Source organism: Cotesia glomerata, linkage group LG4, assembly GCF_020080835.1.
Source record: "Cotesia glomerata isolate CgM1 linkage group LG4, MPM_Cglom_v2.3, whole genome shotgun sequence".
NCBI classification, from domain to species: domain Eukaryota; kingdom Metazoa; phylum Arthropoda; class Insecta; order Hymenoptera; family Braconidae; genus Cotesia; species Cotesia glomerata.
This window is the reverse complement of record NC_058161.1, coordinates 8,202,668-8,221,809: the sequence shown is the minus strand read 5'-3', so window position 1 is coordinate 8,221,809 and position 19,142 is coordinate 8,202,668. Positions and strand designations below refer to the sequence as shown.

Sequence of the window (19,142 nt, the reverse complement as noted above, 5' to 3'; positions counted from 1 at the left end):
TTTTGTGATTGTATTTTATTTTAATTATATTGTAATTTTAAAACGATAATCAATACAATTTAATAATTTATGAGATTATTGTTAATAATGTTTTCTCTAATATTTTTGTTGTAATATTTTATTGTGACTTAAATAATTTATATTTTTGTGGGTTTATAAAAAATATTTGTAGTTTATGAAAATGAAACTATTAAATATCACACAAAAAATAGTTATAGTTTTATTTCAAAAATATTGACTGTGTTGAGAATATCATGAGAATTATTCTACAGAATCGGATTATCTACAATGCCGTTAACACTGATGCTATAAGTTTTATCATTCCCAATAACACCTAAAAAAAATTCTCGCCGGAAAGTACCGATATTTTCAGGATTGAAAACAATTTTAAAGTATTTAACTTCACCAGGTTGCATAGCAAAACGTGGTTCAACGCCCTCAACTTGTGTACCAGACATATCATTTGTACTAAAATTTGGTAAAGAATACAATTTGAATACTTGGTCATCACTGTTAGATAATTTTCTTTGTTGTGTTTTCGTTAGGACTCTGTAGAACTTAGAATTAAGAGTTAGACCTCGCATTTGTTCAATAGATAATTTATTGACAAAATCACTCTCGAGTAGTTGATGGATTATCAAATCATAAATTCGAGGGTCCCAGGGATCGCTAAATTTTGCATGCCATCGATGACCATCATTCATATCTGATGCAGATATCCAATTGTCTATTATTCTTAACATTGATTTTAAATTCGAGTTATAAGTATTAAACGCTTTAACCACAGATTTTGATTTCTTTTTCTTTTTGATTTCGTCTTCTTTATCACTCAATTCAAATAAAATAGGTTCACATAGGGATTGGCTTTTTGGACTTTTTAATTTTCTTTTCGATTCTTGTTTATTGCAAATGTTCGACTCCGAATCTGATTTTCTGTGGTTTTTATTTACTGTAAACAATTTTCCTGAACAGTTTTGTTCAACTGTTTTGATAATTGGATCTAAATTTTTTTCAGTAATGACACTTTGATCTTCAAAGTCGTGATTTGAAGCTAATGGAAAAGTTTTATTATTAGTGTTTAGAGTTTTATTTTTTTCTTCTATTTCAGTCAAGTTTTCCATTAATTTCCGTTCATATAATTCCAATGAATTATCAAAAGTTATAAAAAATAAAAAATTTATCGAACTGTGATTAATAATTAACGAAAATATTTCTACTTGGTTTTTTATAAAATTATTAGCTAAAGTTTGAAGAACAAAACCTTTTCTAAAATGATCACTTTCTAATATTTCTTTTAAAATTTCTTTAAATAGATTTAGGTCAATATCAAGAAAAGTTTCTCCATGCTTAGATTTAGATCTTCTTTTTTTGATTTTAATACTTGATTTATCGATTAATTTTTTTTTACAATTAATAATGCTTTCTATCAAATTTATTCCTTCGATTTTATACTCTAAACAACTAAATGGATCCATAGAATGTAATTCCTCAATACTAGGAATGGTTTGTAAACTATCAATGAGATAATTTATTTTCGGTTTAGAAAAGTTGAATAAATATTCATTTTTCAATTTGTTAATTTTGACTTCTTGATTGTATATTTTTTCTTTGTGAGTTGAATCATTAATTTTTGTGGTGAACTCAAAGTTTTCTAATTGATCTTTTACGGTAGCCAGTAACGCTTCGTACTTTTGATATATTATTTTCTTAATTTTGATCGCACTCGGTGACTTTTTCAAAGCAATAAATTCAGTAATTACAGTGTTCAAATTTAATAATGGTAAGTTCATTTTTCTAGCAGCTCGACACGCAGTTTCTTGATAAGAAGTAAAGGGTGCTCCGTGAAATACAATACAAATTTTTTTAGTCAATAATTTATAATAATAATAATCATCATTTATTTCTTTAATTGGGTCTTTACGAGTTTTCCAGAAGTCATCTTGGTTATGAAGATTATTAATATAAAAATAAATCAAGCTCTCAGTTTCATCACAAGAAATTGACTCTTTTATATCTTTATATTCTGAAGTCATACACGAATTGTTTGAATTGACAAATTTGTCACTTAGATTATTTATATTCTTTTTAATATTTCTACTTTTTGCATTATCAACCAAGTAATAATAAAATTCGTAAAGTTTCTGAGGAAGCTGTGATGCAATTTTCGTTATTGGTAGAAAAATTTCATTAGCCTGATAATAAGTAAGCAATACGTGAATAATTTTGTTTTCTTCATTACTTATTTTATCTAAATGCTCCCAATAAAATTCAATTGGACAAACATTTGGATTTTCAACATAAAAAATATGCTCTTTTGATGAGTTATGAAGATTTGCGAAGAAATCAATTGAAGGTTCACTGATATTTAATTTACGTTCTACTCCTCTGCCAATTAATTTTATTTTTATAGACTCACAGGATTGTTCTATAAAAATAATTAAGTCAGTCTCGTGGTAACCAGATTTATGTGGTTTGAAACGGATATTAATTACTATATGTTGTTTAGGAGAAGTGATTCCCTCTGTTTCAATTAAGTAAAACGAGCTTGACATTAAATTTTCATCAGACAATTTTATCCTCCAACGACAATCAATCAAACCATCATTTTCAATTAACAATGGTGTCTCTTTACATTCTCCAATAAAAATATTTTCAAAGTCAATATAGTTTGTGTTTGTTTTTAAGGACGGAAACGTGATAACTCCTATTATTAAGATAGAAACCTTACAACCATGAGCGACTTCAATAAAAATTTCTCTTCTAATTTCATCAGTTTTATCAAGAAAAATTTTGCTTGATGGATTAATTGAAATTTCAAGAACACAAAGTTCCGCAGGCTCTAGAATTCTGTTTTCAAATTTAATTGTAATGCCATACTTTGATAAATACTTTTGACTTTTTGGTTGCTTTAATTCGATGAATAATTTGCAAGGAGAATAATTTAATATCGTCAAAGAATGACTAGTCAATTGATCAGCCACAACATATCCTAAATTTAGGACATAGGTAACAATATAATCGTCTAAAGGTGTATTATTTTTTTTTATGAATTCCGTTGCAAAATATCTTTCAATAAACATTTTAATGTCCACAATTTGCGGTAATTCATAGCAATTAACTACATACCATCCATTTGAAGTAAGTCTTGATAGATCAGCTTCTGAAATTATTTGTGAGCTGTTTTTTTTGTTGTTTAATTCTCCGTTATTATTCAAATCTTCAAAATATTGAAGAGCGCAATATTCATCACAAATTAAATTATCATTATCAGCCCTTGGTAACGGTAAATACACTTGAAGAAATATTCCATGGCATTGCATACTAATTTTAACCGGCGATAAATTTTCAATGTCGAGGTAAAAAAATTCTTCAACGTATCCTGGAATAATTGGTTTATATTGAAGTATAATCACAGCAGTTTCTCCTGATTTGATGAACCCTTTCTTTGGATTTATTGAAAAAATTCTCGTAAGATTCTCATTCTCTTGAGGAAGAATATATAATTTATAATCAATTTGAATATTACAAATATTTTTAAGAGTGAATTTTTCATAATGATATTGAAAAATTAATTTATTACCGAAATTAATATTTTTTGTACTTAAATGGTATCTCACGGTATCTGCTTTTGCCTCAACTTCAATACTTATTAAAGGTCCTTTTAAAACTTGACATTGTAATTTCGCTTTTATAAGTAAAGGATCTTGAGTGTAAAATGTACAAGTAATTAACTTTTTAGAAATTGGCGGAACGAATCCTTCCATTGGCAACAGTTTAATAAAATTTTCAACTCTTTCTTCAGAAAGTTTCCTTTTAAATATTTCGAATCCATTTTCTAAATCCATTTCATCCGTCGTTAATTTGGTTGGGCTATTGACAGAAGTAAGAGAAACAGATTTTATTTTTAAATATTCAATATTTTCATTGGCCCAGTAAAATTGGTAATAAGCAGTGACCGGTCCTTCATTTATCAATGTAATCTCTTTCTCAACTATACTCCCTAAAATTAAGTCAAATTGTAGACTATCAGGGTCAATAATTATATTAGGATATATTATCACAGCTTCACATTCAATTTCGTCGACTTTTGGATACTCATACTCAAATTTTAAGATGTCTCGGTATATTTTTGAAGAATACTGCGAATCACTTATCAGAGGTGTAAAACAAATCTGTATACTGCTTGCTAAATTATGACAAAAATTTACTACAATGCTTTGAGTATATAAATTTTTATCTGTAAGCAAACTGAACGGTGTTCTGATAGAAACATGCGCTTGTAAATCTAACTCGGATGTATTTGTAATTTCAATTTTATCGATGAGCTTCTCTGATGATTCTTCTGAATTAGACCCAATGTTTATGAAAAACGAAAGTTTATTTTTATTAAAATTTATCAATGGTTTGATAAACTTTGCCGAAAACAAACTTTTTCCAATCAACTCATACATTTTTTGACCTGGTAATAAGCTATAAATCCACCATTCTTCTGAAATATTTCCAAGCTCTTCACAATATACCACACACTTTATTTTTTGTTTATTTCGTGGTAATAAATCTATTAAAAATGGCTCTACTAAAAATTTTTTACTATGCGTAATTAGTTTATCACTTTCCATCATTTTGATTTCTATTGAAGAAAAAAAAATTTTTTTTAACTGATTGCCTTCATTCGTGACCACTAATGATAAACAGTTTTTTTGTTTATTAAAAAAACAACCCATGTCAAATGTGGGGAAAATATTTGGATCAATAATAATTGGTGATCCGATGCCAGAAGCTTTTAACACAATTGTGATGGTCGAACCGTTCAATACTGAAACGAATATAATATCACATAATTGTTTACCTTCTCTCATAAATATTGTTGCAGTTATATTTTCGGATTTAAGAGGATTTATTTCACCAGAAGTTGTTGATAGTGACCAAGGTGATTTGCTATTGCTTATAATTGTTTCAAAGTAAGCTGGTACCGGAGAATAATTAACCAATTTAAATGACATTGATTTTTTTTCAAGAAGTTGCACTTCTCCCCAATCGAGTTCTGAAGGAATTGACAAAACAGTAGCTCCTTGACAATTGTATGCAATAGTTAAAGTTTGAGGATACAAACTACCAAATGTCATAATTGGTATCTCAATGCTTTGCCTTCCATATTTAGTTGGTATTAATGTTACTGATGAACACTTGGATTCATTTGATTTTAAATGCCACAATTGTCGTGACATTGAATAAAATATAGCCGAATTCTTCGATGATTGTTTTTTATTGTAAGCGAATCCTTCTATGTCTGATTTATTCTTGATCGTAAAGTGAAGCGTAAATGGAAAATTAATGTAGCAAAATTCAACCACATATCCAGATGGTTCTATTTCAAGAGAAGCAGCTTCGCTTTTGAAAACTATTGGAAGAGTTACTGGAGTACTGTCGAATCCATCAAATTTTACTTCGAGACATGTATTTGACACTCGGGCAATATTTGGAGTAAAATTGATCTAAAATTACAACTTTAATTAATAAATTTTATTATTTTTTCAAAGTTAAATTATGTAAAAATAAAAATAGGATAATACAATAATGTTACGAGAACTTTGAGCGCTGAGGATAAATTGTTGAGGCTGAATAAAAAATTCTTTGGGGTTTGATACTAAATTTGGTGCGGAATAAGTAAAAGACTCGTAAGTTACTGGAGACTCGTTACCATCTGGAATAGTTAAACTTAATTTTACGGATACTGGAGAGTCGTTTAAAAGTGTAACTTCATGTTCTGAAGTGAATCCTGTTGAAAAATAAACTGTCTTGTCAAATTGTAAGCGAATTTTAGATTCATTTTTAATTGCAATAAATTACCTAAAGCTGTTGTACCACAGTTAAGATGAGTTTTATCAAAATTTAAGGCTGGTAGAATGCTGTTTCCTCTAAAATAAAAGTCAATGTTACAAAATTTTACCTTATAAAGAGATTTATTTCATACTTAATGCAAAGAGTTATAATTTCGTCACTTTCTTCAGTTTTAAAATCTACCATTTCAGTAAATTGACCGTATTTTGATGATAAAAAAGTTATATTAAAAGAAGAAAATTCTTCTGCTCTAATTTTTTGTTGTTCTGGAGTAACGTTTATAGTACAATTGTCGTGATCAAGTTTTGTTTTATAAGATAACGTTACGGTACGCAGTCCTTCATTTTTACAAATAGCCTATTGTTAATAATAATAATAATCATAAATAGTTAGGATTATTGTTATAATTTTTTTCATATTTTTATTCTATATTAAAATACTGACTTGAACATTGTGTGCAGTAAATATATAAACATCACCAATGTTGATTATCGGATTTTTAAATTTTATAACAGGACCTTTAGAAACTCCACTAAGCCTTAAAATTAATTTCAAGGAAAATTTCTATCAAGTTTAATTTTAAAGCAAAATAATAATTTAGATCTGAAGAGCTGAATAATTAATTTTAGAAAAATCTTAGATCTTAATTATTATTCTTTGTCATTTTAATTAAAAAAATTATTCACTTTACTGGTATTCTTTCTACACGACCTGTAACTTCTAAGTAAGCAGTACTCGTTAAATTTCCAACTGAAATTGGTTGAAAGTCAACAATAACGTTTGTAAAACTTCTGGGTAATATTTTTCCTTTCTAAATAAAAAAGAAAATATAGATTTTATTAGATTATAAAATTAAATAAAAAAAAATTAATTTAATACGATTGGTGTTATTGAGAAATGATTATTCGAATAAGTAAAATTTTCTTTTAGTACTGAAGTCATTTCGTCTGTGTTAATTCTTTCACAGATTGATTCATAAACTTCTGGACGACAAATATCATCATGTTCCAACCCAGTGTGCTTAGTACTTTTAGCATTTTTCGTTACACCAAATTTTTTAGTCAGTCTAAAAATAAAAAAGAATTTAAATTTTGGAGGCAAAATTCTTAAATCGACCATTATACTTTTTTTTGTGACAAGCGTCTGTTTCAGGGTCTTTATATTTCACCCATTGGAATTCAATCAAGTAATCACTGTCATTATGGATTTTTAACCTTCCATTGGTTAATAAACCAATAAATGTATCTTCGATTCTTAATTGATCATTGTTTAAGTATATATTACAATTAACTGCATTTGCTTTTGCATCAATTCTTATTAGCTCTCCTGACAAGAATAAAGAACCATTACCTTAGTAATAATCTCGAAAAATTAATAATTAATAATTATAAGCATTTCATACACCTGTATCATATTGAAGATAAATAATTCCATAAAAGTTTCCAGAATTTGAAGTTATAAAATTGACACTGAATTGAACAGCTTCTTTTTCCATAATCATTCCACTCTCTGGTTCAATTGAAAAATACTCGCTAAAATGATAAAATTAAAGTAAGTTAAAATTTAATATTATTAATGTATCTCAAACCTTTCAGAAAACGATGTAAACTCTGTATTTTTATTTCCAATATTTTGAATTAAAAATATTTTTGACGACGGAATTTTTACAGCCGTCTCAGGCATCCATATTTGATCAGGAAAGTCAAGAAGAGCTCGTGGTCCTATTGCTGAATCACTATAGTTAATAAATATGTAAGTTATACCGCTATTAATTAAAATAAATAAATATTTATACCAATAAGAGGAACTGAAAAAGTTTGACAATCAGTCACAACATCAAGTTGATGATAATAATCTTTTTTTTCTTCAGGTATGAATTTTATATTGTAATTTAGAGACATTCCCGGGGCTAATTTCTGGTTGATCAACATTTTTTTAGCATTTACATCAAACGGTGAATTTTTGTCATAGGTCAAACGGAATACATGCGAGATCTATTAAAATTTAATCACGTACTTAAGTATGAGAGTTATTATTTTATAAATGTGATTTAAATGGAAGATTTGTTTTTACTTTATCTATATTCGTTATAGTCAATGGTGTGTTATAAATATTTCCTGGAGTACATTGACGAAAAATTATTTCAGTTGGAACAATTTTGAAAGTGCTTGAACACTTTGTGTCAGAAAATGTCAATTTTGTTGAACAACAAGCTGAATTATTTTTCTTTTTTTCATCATTTAACAGAAAATTTTTGTACTCCGAAGTGTAAAGTGTGATCTATAGTTGATCATATTATATAAATGAAAATAGTATTTCTAAAATGTCTAAAATATTAAAGATAATTAAATCTTAATATACTGACTAAATTATTTTTCGTTTTATTTTCTTCGTTTTTTCTTTTTCTTTTACGGACGATAAGTTCAAATAATCTATTCATGATATTCAGCATTGACTCGGATTTTTCATTTAATTTGTTCCTTGATTCTTCAATATTCATAATTATTATTAATAAATATTTTCAATTATAGATAAGTCAATGTTGACATTTATAATGATATGAAATGAGACTAATATGAAGTTGACTATTTAGTTTAAATATTACTGACAACTATTAGTGAGTCTTTTTTTTGTAGTATTACTTATGATCTTAGATAATGAAAAAAATTTTTCATCAAGTGTATTCAATTAAAAATATCTAAGGTCCAGTTTTTCAACCCAGGATAAAAGTATTATTATTATTGCCAGTATATTCATATAAATGAAATATATAGATATATTTCACCATTGGATAAAATTTTATCCTGGATTGAAAAACTGGCCCTAAGAATATAATTAATAAGAATTAAAAATAAGGGAAAACTCTTTTTTGTTGCCAGAATATATTGTGTGATAGTTTTTTAAATACAAATATGTTTTCAACTTTAAATTGCAGGCATAAAAAATTATAAAATTACAGGACTTTAGTTAACTTTGTAATATCATTCTGCTGTACTGATTAAATTGTAAAATCATAAAAATTATCTGAAAATATAAACGTATAAATTAATTAATTATAAGTAGTAGTACTTTAATTTTTAATTTTAAATATCTACTGCTACATAGAGCAAATTATCATAAAAGTTAGTCATTTTGAAACTATTATTATGTCATTATAAATATAAAAAATATTATATTTAATAAATGTATTGGTAATTTTATTTTTTTAGATTTTAAAAATGTTCTCTTTAAAAATTCATTCTCAACATTTTTAATTAGCGAACAAAATATATCAATTAACTACTTTTTTATGCTTCTAAAAAAATAGAATGAAAAAATTCATTCGTCAAAGTTACTCAGAATTTATTTGTTGTAAGGTAAAAGCCCCAATAGATGATCATGTACCAGTATATGATCATCTATTGGGGCTTTTACCTTACATTTATGAAATTTTTAAAATTTTCTTCTGAATTATATTAAATAATCCTCTTACCGGAATGGAATAGATACCGTCTAAGATTGCGGGCATGATTTTTGCTCAAGAGTAGGCGGCATAGAATTTTGATTTTTATGCGACTGACTTATGGAATTCAAATGAGACGGCTGAAACATATAGTGCTGATGTAAATAGTTCAAAGGAGTAGACTTGGAACAATATTGTTGATGATTTTGGATGAGAGAGTTATTCGGAGTATGAACTGGCGGATAACAAATTTCAATCAAAGATTGAGAGTTGGGTAAAACTCGAGATTCAGGCTGTACACATCTTGGTTTTGTCGATGGTACTTGACACGTAGAGATCAAAGACAAATTTTTATTTTTATCCGAACAGTATGTTGATGAATTTTGTGACACCTGTAAAATTAAGATGTATTCAGGACTTAACGTATGTTAATGAAACCGCATACTTCGGTATTCATAAATTGTCCTGGACAAGGTTCTTCAGGACACCCAAATGGGGGACACGAAATATTACATTCTTTTGACTCCATTTTTCTGCACATATAACTTTTTGGTTAGTTTGATTTTTTTTTTGTCAAGTAATAAAGTATCAATAAGTACACTTACAAGTTTTCCATTTTATGTATAATAAGTCGCATGTCTTCCATAAAATTTTTTTTATTGTGATGAGCCATGTTAATTTTTTTAATCTTTATATTGGAACTTAATACTAAAAATTTATAGCAAACAGATAATTTATTTTTAATTTTTGACTTCCATGTTTGAATTGAGTTTCTTTTGTTTAAAATTCAAAATAGTAAATTTTTATTCAAAAACTCGGATTTCATTTTTAATTCATTCAACATCTAAATAAATATTTTTATTTCAACATTATAAAATTACCATGATTGGCTGCAGTAAAATTTACAACTAGTACTAAAATCTATATAATATTTTATTAGATCTATCATCACAAAAATATTATCAATATAAATTTAAAATTAATCCCACTTTCAAGCTATTATCAGTTAGTATTTGAATAAATACTTTGTTATCATCTTAATACAATCCTATTCGCTATTGCATTAAGATTTATCTTTATTCTATTTAAATTTCACGCTTCCCAAACCCTTTATGACATTTATCAAATAATAAATATGACTTCTTTTACTGTTTATACATCCTGCAGACCATTGTTTCTTGGATTTTTTCCAGCAGCACTCTTGCAATGACTAAAATTTACAGTATTAGGTGTTTCTTCAACTTGTTTTCTTTGTTTTTCATTCAAATTACCTTCCTGTAAATTTTTGGACACTTCAAAATTGTGAGGTTGATTATATTGCTTCAAATGCGGATTGCTCATCCAATTTTGCTGATAACCAGCACCGTTTTGTTGATAATTACGATAGTCATGCGGGAAAGGATGATGATTAGATTGAAAAGTAATCTCTCTGTTATTTTGATGCTGATGACTGGGATCGTACAATATAAAATAACCATTACCGAGAGGATTGATCTCTGGATATTGTTTATGTGGATGATATTGTGCTGGATAATGTCCAGAATTCATAGGAAAATTTTGTTGATGAATAGGATATTGTTGATGTTGAACAACGCTGCGCTGATGACAATTACATTGACGGTCTTCAGTAGAAGTACCCTCATTGTGCCAAGGCTGATAATTTCGACAATTTACGTACATTCCATTTTGCCTATCATTTGCCTGCCAATATTGAATCGTTTGCTCAGAGTTTTTATTTATATTCACTTTATTATTACTATTAAATCCAACATTTTTTTTCTGTTGTTGTATTATGGTATTTTGACTGGTTTTAATTTTATCAACAGTAGCGTAAGTAATTCTAGGTGGGGTGATATGGGCCATCCACTCTGGTTTTCCATCTTCACTGTTCCTACTTATTTTTCTTTTTGTAACAATTTTATTTGATTTTTCGGGGTTTTCCGGCTGCGCTAATTGTTGAAGGTAACTCAATTGTCTTTTTTGCTCAGTTAATAAAGCATCAAACTGACGTTTTATTATTTCTTCACTTATTCCCTGCTGCTTTAACTTTGATATCAATAACTCTTGGTCATGTTTCATTGCGGGAGTGAATTGGATTACTTTTTTTTTTATTTCTTTATTTTGAGATCCAGGTAATTTTTGCGGTGGATATTCATGATACTGTTGACTACTCGAACTTTTTGTGGTATTTTTACTCTCCAATGAATTTTCTAAATGTGGGTATTGTCGAGGTGTATTAGGATAATTTTTATGTGAATATTGTTGATTTTCAGCCTTATTACTGTGATTAATTCTCAAACGATTGATCATCAAATCTTGAGGTGAAGTCATTCCATAAGTAGATGTCTGCTGATAGTTCGGCTCGTAATTCATAGCATTTAAATACTCTGGTTCAAGATGATGGTGTGCAAAAATTTGTGGAGGGACTTCTTGAAGAGTATTTTGTTGATGCAATACTTGTGGACTTTTATACTGCGAGTGAGGTTCAGGATGTATTTGTATACTTGTATTCGCAATCTTTTGAGGAATAAAATCACGAATTTCTGATTCTTTTTTATACTTAACCTGGTTGAAATCATCCATAGAAGCTTTTGATGCTTGAAGATTACTTTCATTAGTATTTACAAGCATTTCTTTATTCTCAATGCTGTAATTTGAGGCTGGAAAATTATCAATATGGTTATCAAAAACAAAATGAGGTTCTTGAATATTTAAACTTCGAGACATAGGCACAAATGGTCTGTGAATCTGTCTATCTGATTTTTGATAAAAGTTTGAATCTTCAGGCGGTATTTGTTGATACTCAGTAGAAGGTAAATGTTGCTGATTCAGTGCAAAATTCTTATCGGACAACTTTAATGATTCAGAGTACAGAGATTGAAGGAAACCATCACCTTGACCATCATTTTGTTGATAATTTAAATTAGTTTCGGGTTTTGGTGATTGCTGAATCCTTCTGATTTCTTCTGCAGGAAAACTTTTCAGCCTTGATGATGAAGTAGAAAAGGACTCGTATGATTTTTTAGTCGTGAATTTTGTTTTTGAAATAGCTGGTGGCTTACTTTCTTTTTCTTGAATTTTATTGGGTTCATCATCGTGCTGGATCGCTTTTTCTGCATATTCGATAGTGTGACTTAATTTGGACTGCAAACTAACTTCACCGGAATATTTGTCATTTCTAAGGTTATTGATTTCGTTGGATACTTTTCTGAATAAAAAAAATTAATTGGTTAATTAATAAATTATTATGCATTAACCTATAATAACTTAATTACATGATAGTAGTACATACTTTTTGACCATGCTTGAATTATGAAAAGTTATAAACTAATTTAATATTAACTTAAATTTGTAATGCTAACATTTTTTCACACGAATTTTTAATGAAATATGGTAAGTCTGGAACATAATTAATGACAGTAGTCATTAATAAATTGAAGTATGTGCCAATTACTGTCAACCTTAAAAGACACACCTAGTAAATTTTCATATTTAACCTGTGCCTTTAAAACAAAAACTTACGCTAAATACTTAAGAATAATTTTAATTTAGTTCTATTTTAGTCAAAATTAAAATAAATTTTTCGAATAATAAGTTTTATAACTTTTGAAAACAAACTTTATTTAAATCGGTACAGTATAATATTTTGTACTTATAAATATATATTTTGTTTTTTTTTTAATAAAAAATAAAATTTTTTTCAACAAAGTTATAACATTAAGATTGATAATAGTTTTGTAAAAATAAATTTTTGCTCTATTAACATAGTCTTGTTCCATAAACTTAAAATGAATTTCTTCCATTAACTTAAAAAATTTCTACTGACCATGTTAAAGTAAAAAAGAAAAAAAAAATAATTCTCTTATTCATGTTCCGTATAAATTAAACTATAGTCTTTTTATATTGGATCATATGTAAAAATTCTTTATCAATAATTGTCGGAATTTTACTTCTCATATAATTACCAATTTCTGAAAACGCTTTATTTGAATCCTGTGCATCGGTAATTGTTATAAAAACGTGTAATGGATTAGTTTTCTTTTCCAAAATACAAGTGAACTTAATCATCGTTTCTTCTTTTTTCTCTTTTAAACCTTCTAGTATTTTGTCCGAAATAAGAATTTCCTTATCAATGCAACTTAGTGTAGGATCAAGATTACTCGAAAGTCTACCTTTTCTAGTACGACTTAGACAATAGTTACCATTGCACAGTAACATAATTTTATTGTTTTCATTGGTATGGACATCTGATTCTTGATCAAGTTTTATTTGCTTAATATTTGTTTCATCATAAGTAACGTGAATATTTAATTTAAATATATTTTCAAAAATTCTTTGGATTAATTTATATACAACAGAGAACCAATGATTCTCTTTATATTTTTGTTTATTATCAATGTCATCACGCTGTTCAAAATCATCTGGCAATCCAAAATCTTCAAATTTACCTGCTGGAATAACTATATGGATTGACTTAGGTTTCTTTGACTTGTGCTTTACTTCCGGATTGAGTAAAGATGGTAACAAAGACTTGTTATCATTGAGCGCTGAATCTTCGCAAAGCTTTACAGTTTCAGCACAGTGCTTTTGAAAATCTAACAATAAACGTTCATTCCACGAGTTAGCAATATTAAGATCCAACTCCATTGGATCTTGTATACAGACTGGTTTGCTCAAATTCAAACTTTCAATATTTATGCCTAAATTATAGGCAACTTCATTGTAATTAATTCTCGGATGAATAATACCATCGAGTGGTGTTATTAAATTTAGAGAAAAATTGAATTCTGAATAAAATTTTAAGAATCCATGCAATAGTTCAGGTATAGTAGAATTATTCTCTGTTTCATGTTTGTAATATCTATTAAAATCAATTCGCCATCCACTCGCAAATACTGGAGAGCCCGATGATTGGAGATCTGTTAATGTTGGCAACAAATTAACGTCTGGTTGTTGTAGATAAAATATTATTAACATTATTAGTGAATAATTTGTTATTTTATTAGTTCCGGTGATGTCTAAAATTTTAGCCCAATACTTAATGATCATCATTAATGGTCGTAATTTTGGATTTAAACTTAGAAAGTATTTTATAAGTAGACTATTATGTACTCCAAATCCATGTTTAAATGATAAGTCGCAGTTTGTCTTAGTTGGTATGTGGTCGAATTTAATAATAGGTATTCTAGCCAGTGGAATTGGTATTACATGATTAAAAATTGCTGGATTTCTGAACAGGATTGCTTTAGCCTCTCTAAATACTCTCTTTGATGTCCATTTTAAATTATGAGTGCCAGATTCATTTGTATCTAATGTGTCATTGATTGGTTCTCCTGTAAAAATATATATATATATATACAAGGAAAGAACAAGATGACACTGGATATCATCCCAGGTTTTACTGAGTGAAAAAAAATTTCAGATAATAGCTAGTAGATAGTAGTCAGATAGTAGTATAATCTAGATTACAATGAGTATAATCCAGATATCACGCAGTATAATCTTGATTTTTCTAGCCACTATCTGAATTTTTTTTTCACCACAGATATCACTGAGTATAATCTAGGATGATATCCAGTGTCATCATGTTTTTTCCGTGTATATACACATATTTTTTTTTTAAATTAACAGTTGCTTAATAATTAATAAAGTTATTTGTAAAAAATTACCTATATCAAGAAACACATCCATATCACTGTCTTTAAAGTGAAGTCCGGTGACTGTAGAACCAAATCGCAAGGCTTTGCAGTATGGGAATGAACTTCGGAAAACTCGATTGAGACTGATACAAACTTTATCACAAGATTCTTCTAATACATTATCGTCTTTTTGTACTAAAGATAAAAATTTAGTCAACTGAGATTCAAATGTCGGCTCTGCTTCCAACTCTAATCTTAATTTATCGTGAAAACTCTCTTCATCTTCTTTACCATCATCACTTGTACTTTGTTTTCTTGACTTTTCAGCTTTGTTTTGTTCTTTAAAAAAAAAAAACATTGCTTCAATCGAAAAATTAAGATATTTAAAAAAAAAAAAAAAAAAACATTGAGTACTTACGAGGAGTAATAATTTTTCGTGGTATAATCGTTAATTTCCAATTATTAAAATACACTACTTTTTTTGATAATACTTCATCTGCTGTTTTTCTGAAATAAAATAATAATGATTTAAATAATGAAATAAAATAATAATTTAGATTTCATAAAAATAATTATTTTTAACAATATACTCACTTATTTTTAAATTCGATAATCACGTATCTAGGTCCAAATTTATAATAATGTATTGGTCCATATTTTGTAAAAAATTCAATAATGTCATTGGTTTGAGCCCGCTGTGGTAAAGGCGATACAAATATGGAATTTTGCTCTTTTTTAGTTTTCAATTTTTCTAAATCAACATTTCTCAAATGTTTTTTACCTAACAAATGACCGTGAAATGAGTACTCGTCGATCAAATCTAATGAACAAATTTCGCATCGTCGAGCCATTTTTAATACTTTGCAGTAATTTCTTATGACTATCGATCATTTAAACTAATAATGCAGTAGGCTAATTTAATAGATACGATTTTGATCTTTGTCTAAGACTTTCAAAAAGAATTTCGGTTGAATAATACCATTGTGATTGCCATTGCAGAGTATTACACCATTCTCTGACTCGAAAAACTCTAATCCTACATCAGTCGCTTTTTTAAAATCAATGTAAATAAATACTTCAGCACTTTGTCTTAGTCCACAAATAAAATTTAAGCCTTTTGCGAAATGGATATAATTTCTGTTAACACGCGATAATCCTTGATATTTTATGTTCGTCCAATATTTATAATAAGTACCATGTATTATATCAAAATCAGGGTTTGTTTTAATCGGTTTTAAACTCAAATTGTCGACGGTAGTGATCGAATGTCCTTGATTGGCTTTGATTTTCCAAACTTTGTCACTAATCAACGTATATCGCTGTTTTTCGTCGTTTTTAACAATTCTTTCGATATCTTGTAATCCAATACCATCCAGTTTCAATAAAATATCATTGGCTAGTACAAAACCATCTTTTGCTATATTGAGACCTTCCCTGTGAGCCCCATGTCGCAGTAAATATGATAGCTTTTTACTGATTTTTACATCTCTTTCAATATCCTGCAATCATAAACAGAGCATTATTATATATATATATATATATATATATATATATATATATATATATATATATATATATATATATATATATATATATATATATATATATATATATATATATAAAACAACATAATGTTAAATTACATTAATTAAATTATTTATTAGATTAAGTTATTTGGCTCTCGTTCAAGTTTACTAAGTTTTTGGCAGATCTTGTATCAAAAAGTAAAAATGATTACTGATTACATTCTCTCTAAAGAATATTTATAAGAAAACAATGCAAGGTATACTAACCTAAGCTCCATGATCAATTTAAATAAACAAATAAATAAATAAGCTCAGTCCAGCTAAGAACTTAGTAAACTTGAACGAACGACTTTAAACTTGAACGAACCCATTTATAGTTTAAAAAATGTTTTATATTAACTACCTACAAAAAATTAATTTTCAATATTATAAATACACCAGCTGTAATTAAAATAATTAACCATCATATTTATCTACGTCATTTACTAATAAAAAAAAAAATTAGTTATGATTAACATAGTTGTAAATGTTAAATATTATAAAAATACTGAATATATAACATTGTTTAATTTTTGAAGCTAATAATACGTTAGTAAATAAAAATGTATCAATTAAGTTTTTTGAAATGTTTTGATATGCAATTTTGTTACTATATATCTGTTATTGTTAATTTATTTGTCTGTTAAAACATTGTCATACTTATGTTTGTTCCAATGATATTTAGTAAAATTATAATTTACGTCTGTGTTGGGGATAAAACTCACCGTTTTTTTCATTTATCGTGCAATTGAATATGGAGTATCAACTTACGATTGCACGCTGTTATTCCCAGAGTTCACGCTATGGAGATTATACACTGAGAGTATAAAATATGTTTACATCTACATTGTGCTCTGGCCTCCATTATTTGATCGAATCATCCTCGTGTTTGATGTGGTTGAGCTATAAAAAAGTTTCACAGGTTGTCTCTTTTGCTCTTGTTAGTAACTTGCTGAAAAGTTGAGACGTAGACATGTTTATTACGAAACTTTATTAAGATTTTATTGTACCTCTACCGTAGATAAGGAAGTGACTTTTCATGGTGAATGCGCATGCGTGAGTGCCATATTAGGGAGCGAATATTCGAAATATAAAGTAACGCTACTCTCTAGAGATTAATATGAAGGAAATTAAGTTAATTGTGACTTTAAGACGTTTGTTAAATACATTTATTTTTTTATTTTTTATGAATTAACTGAGCCCCATTTTCGGAGTTTATTTTTACAATATTTTTGTAAGAGTATTTCGAATGCGGGTTTTTTTTTGGTAAATTTACACCACAACTTACCACAACCGGAAAGAAAAAAAATTATGTACTCTGAGAGAAAATTTATTTTGAAAGAATGATCAATGTTATAATGAGCAATTAATTTATTGAAAATTTTTAACAATTTTATTTGTTAGTTGAAGAAATAAAAATTTTTCTCACCGTAACATTCTTGTTGAAAAAAAAAGTAGTTTTAGATAGACAACTTGCGAATTTTCATCCGAAATTATATTTTCTCAAATCTAGAAAACTTTTTATCAACGAGAAAGTTACTGTGAGAAAAATTTTTATTTTTTCAGATAAGAAATAAAATTGTTGAAAATTTTTAATAAATTAATCTCTTATTACAGCATTGCTTATTTTTTTCGAAAGAAATTTTTTCTCTCCGTGTATTTTGTTCCAAAATATTTTTCAAGTCATTTTTAACGTAATTGTGCATCATATAAATTTTTTTTTTTTCGAAGCTAAGGTTTTTCTTTTTGGAAATTTTTTTTTTTTTAAGACTCGAAAGAAATATTTTTCCTTATAGCTATTTTTAAAGACGTTGGACAACTTTTAAGAAGCAACTTTGATCAATTGTTTCAAAAAAACCACTTGATAAATCGATCTACATATTCAAAGGATTATTAGAGGTACATTGACCTGTAAGAAGAATTTTATCTCCCGATTCACATGATTAAAGAGATTTTTTGTGAGTATATCAAAAGTTCGAAATTTGAAATTAATATTATCAATAGAAGATGATAAAAAACAAAATAATCTAAGTTAATGATCTTTAAAATTTGTTTAATTATGATAAAAAAAGACTCTAAGTCCATGACTTATAATCTTAATAATTGTTGGAAAATTTTTGAGCGCATAAAAATTTCTGAAAACTTCTCTGGCATCTCTTAGACCACCGCAACCAACTCATTGATCCATGACCTATTCTAGTTAATTAATACTTACATGTTGACCTCGTGGTTACGCTAAAATAGAAATAGAATATCTTAAATCATACTTATCCGTTAAATATTCTTTTATTCTCATTTTAATCTAAAATAAACAACTAACATTTCATAAACAATTATTTCTATTCTATTTAGTGATTATAACTATTGCAATAAAATTTTTACTTTTAAAGATAAAGAAAATTTTTTAATTTAAAACGACATAAATTTTATTGAATCGCAATTACAATGTGTATTAATATTTTTATTTAATAACTATATTTATTTAAATTACATCTTACTTAGTTGCAATAATATTTTGCCTTGTTCGTTATCGTTATACTTTGAATTTTAATCATTAAACTTATAATCGAGTGACGGAAAGGCAGGGTTCTCACTTGCAGAGTTTTCAAGTCCAGTTTTTTTTTACATGATTTCTAATCATTTAATTTAATTCAT

At 27.4% G+C, this 19,142-nt stretch overlaps 5 protein-coding genes across 9 annotated transcripts; all 5 read right to left on the bottom strand.

The window, feature by feature from the left end:
• Window positions 1-266: 266 nt before the first annotated feature.
• Window positions 267-6,090, bottom strand: LOC123263014 (hydrocephalus-inducing protein homolog). The gene is made up of 6 exons (XM_044725527.1): window positions 5,975-6,090; window positions 5,851-5,918; window positions 5,574-5,779; window positions 3,581-5,495; window positions 1,226-3,484; window positions 267-1,051 (listed from the first exon to the last, which is right to left on the bottom strand). The coding sequence occupies exons 1-6, from the start codon at window positions 6,025-6,027 to the stop codon at window positions 267-269; spliced, it is 5,286 nt and encodes a 1,761-aa protein (XP_044581462.1). The 5' UTR covers window positions 6,028-6,090.
• Window positions 6,091-7,172: 1,082 nt separating this feature from the next.
• On the bottom strand, window positions 7,173-8,102 carry LOC123264447 (hydrocephalus-inducing protein-like). Its single transcript, XM_044727751.1, has 4 exons — window positions 7,915-8,102; window positions 7,637-7,835; window positions 7,430-7,568; window positions 7,173-7,373 (listed from the first exon to the last, which is right to left on the bottom strand). The coding sequence occupies exons 2-4, from the start codon at window positions 7,770-7,772 to the stop codon at window positions 7,238-7,240; spliced, it is 411 nt and encodes a 136-aa protein (XP_044583686.1). The 5' UTR covers window positions 7,773-7,835; window positions 7,915-8,102; the 3' UTR covers window positions 7,173-7,237.
• A 2,210-nt stretch (window positions 8,103-10,312) lies between these two features.
• On the bottom strand, window positions 10,313-12,855 carry LOC123264443 (TPR-containing protein DDB_G0280363-like). Of its 4 annotated transcripts, none has more exons than XM_044727744.1 (3): window positions 12,646-12,854; window positions 12,469-12,491; window positions 10,313-12,414 (listed from the first exon to the last, which is right to left on the bottom strand). In XM_044727744.1, exons 1-3 carry the CDS (start codon window positions 12,708-12,710, stop codon window positions 10,436-10,438), a joined length of 2,067 nt encoding a protein of 688 aa, XP_044583679.1. In that variant the 5' UTR covers window positions 12,711-12,854; the 3' UTR covers window positions 10,313-10,435. The 4 variants fall into 4 exon arrangements, with proteins under 4 accessions (XP_044583679.1, XP_044583680.1, XP_044583677.1 ...); XM_044727745.1 differs by having other exon boundaries at window positions 12,576-12,844; XM_044727742.1 differs by having other exon boundaries at window positions 10,313-12,491; window positions 12,646-12,855.
• Window positions 12,856-13,012: 157 nt separating this feature from the next.
• On the bottom strand, window positions 13,013-15,773 carry LOC123264444 (speckle targeted PIP5K1A-regulated poly(A) polymerase-like). The gene is made up of 4 exons (XM_044727747.1): window positions 15,517-15,773; window positions 15,341-15,429; window positions 14,953-15,261; window positions 13,013-14,616 (listed from the first exon to the last, which is right to left on the bottom strand). Exons 1-4 carry the CDS (start codon window positions 15,771-15,773, stop codon window positions 13,166-13,168), a joined length of 2,106 nt encoding a protein of 701 aa, XP_044583682.1. The 3' UTR covers window positions 13,013-13,165.
• On the bottom strand, window positions 15,667-17,477 carry LOC123264446 (tRNA 2'-phosphotransferase 1). Of its 2 annotated transcripts, none has more exons than XM_044727749.1 (2): window positions 17,189-17,477; window positions 15,667-16,421 (listed from the first exon to the last, which is right to left on the bottom strand). In XM_044727749.1, the coding sequence occupies exons 1-2, from the start codon at window positions 17,222-17,224 to the stop codon at window positions 15,840-15,842; spliced, it is 618 nt and encodes a 205-aa protein (XP_044583684.1). In that variant the 5' UTR covers window positions 17,225-17,477; the 3' UTR covers window positions 15,667-15,839. The 2 variants fall into 2 exon arrangements, with proteins under 2 accessions (XP_044583684.1, XP_044583685.1); XM_044727750.1 differs by having other exon boundaries at window positions 17,213-17,475.
• Window positions 17,478-19,142: the final 1,665 nt, after the last annotated feature.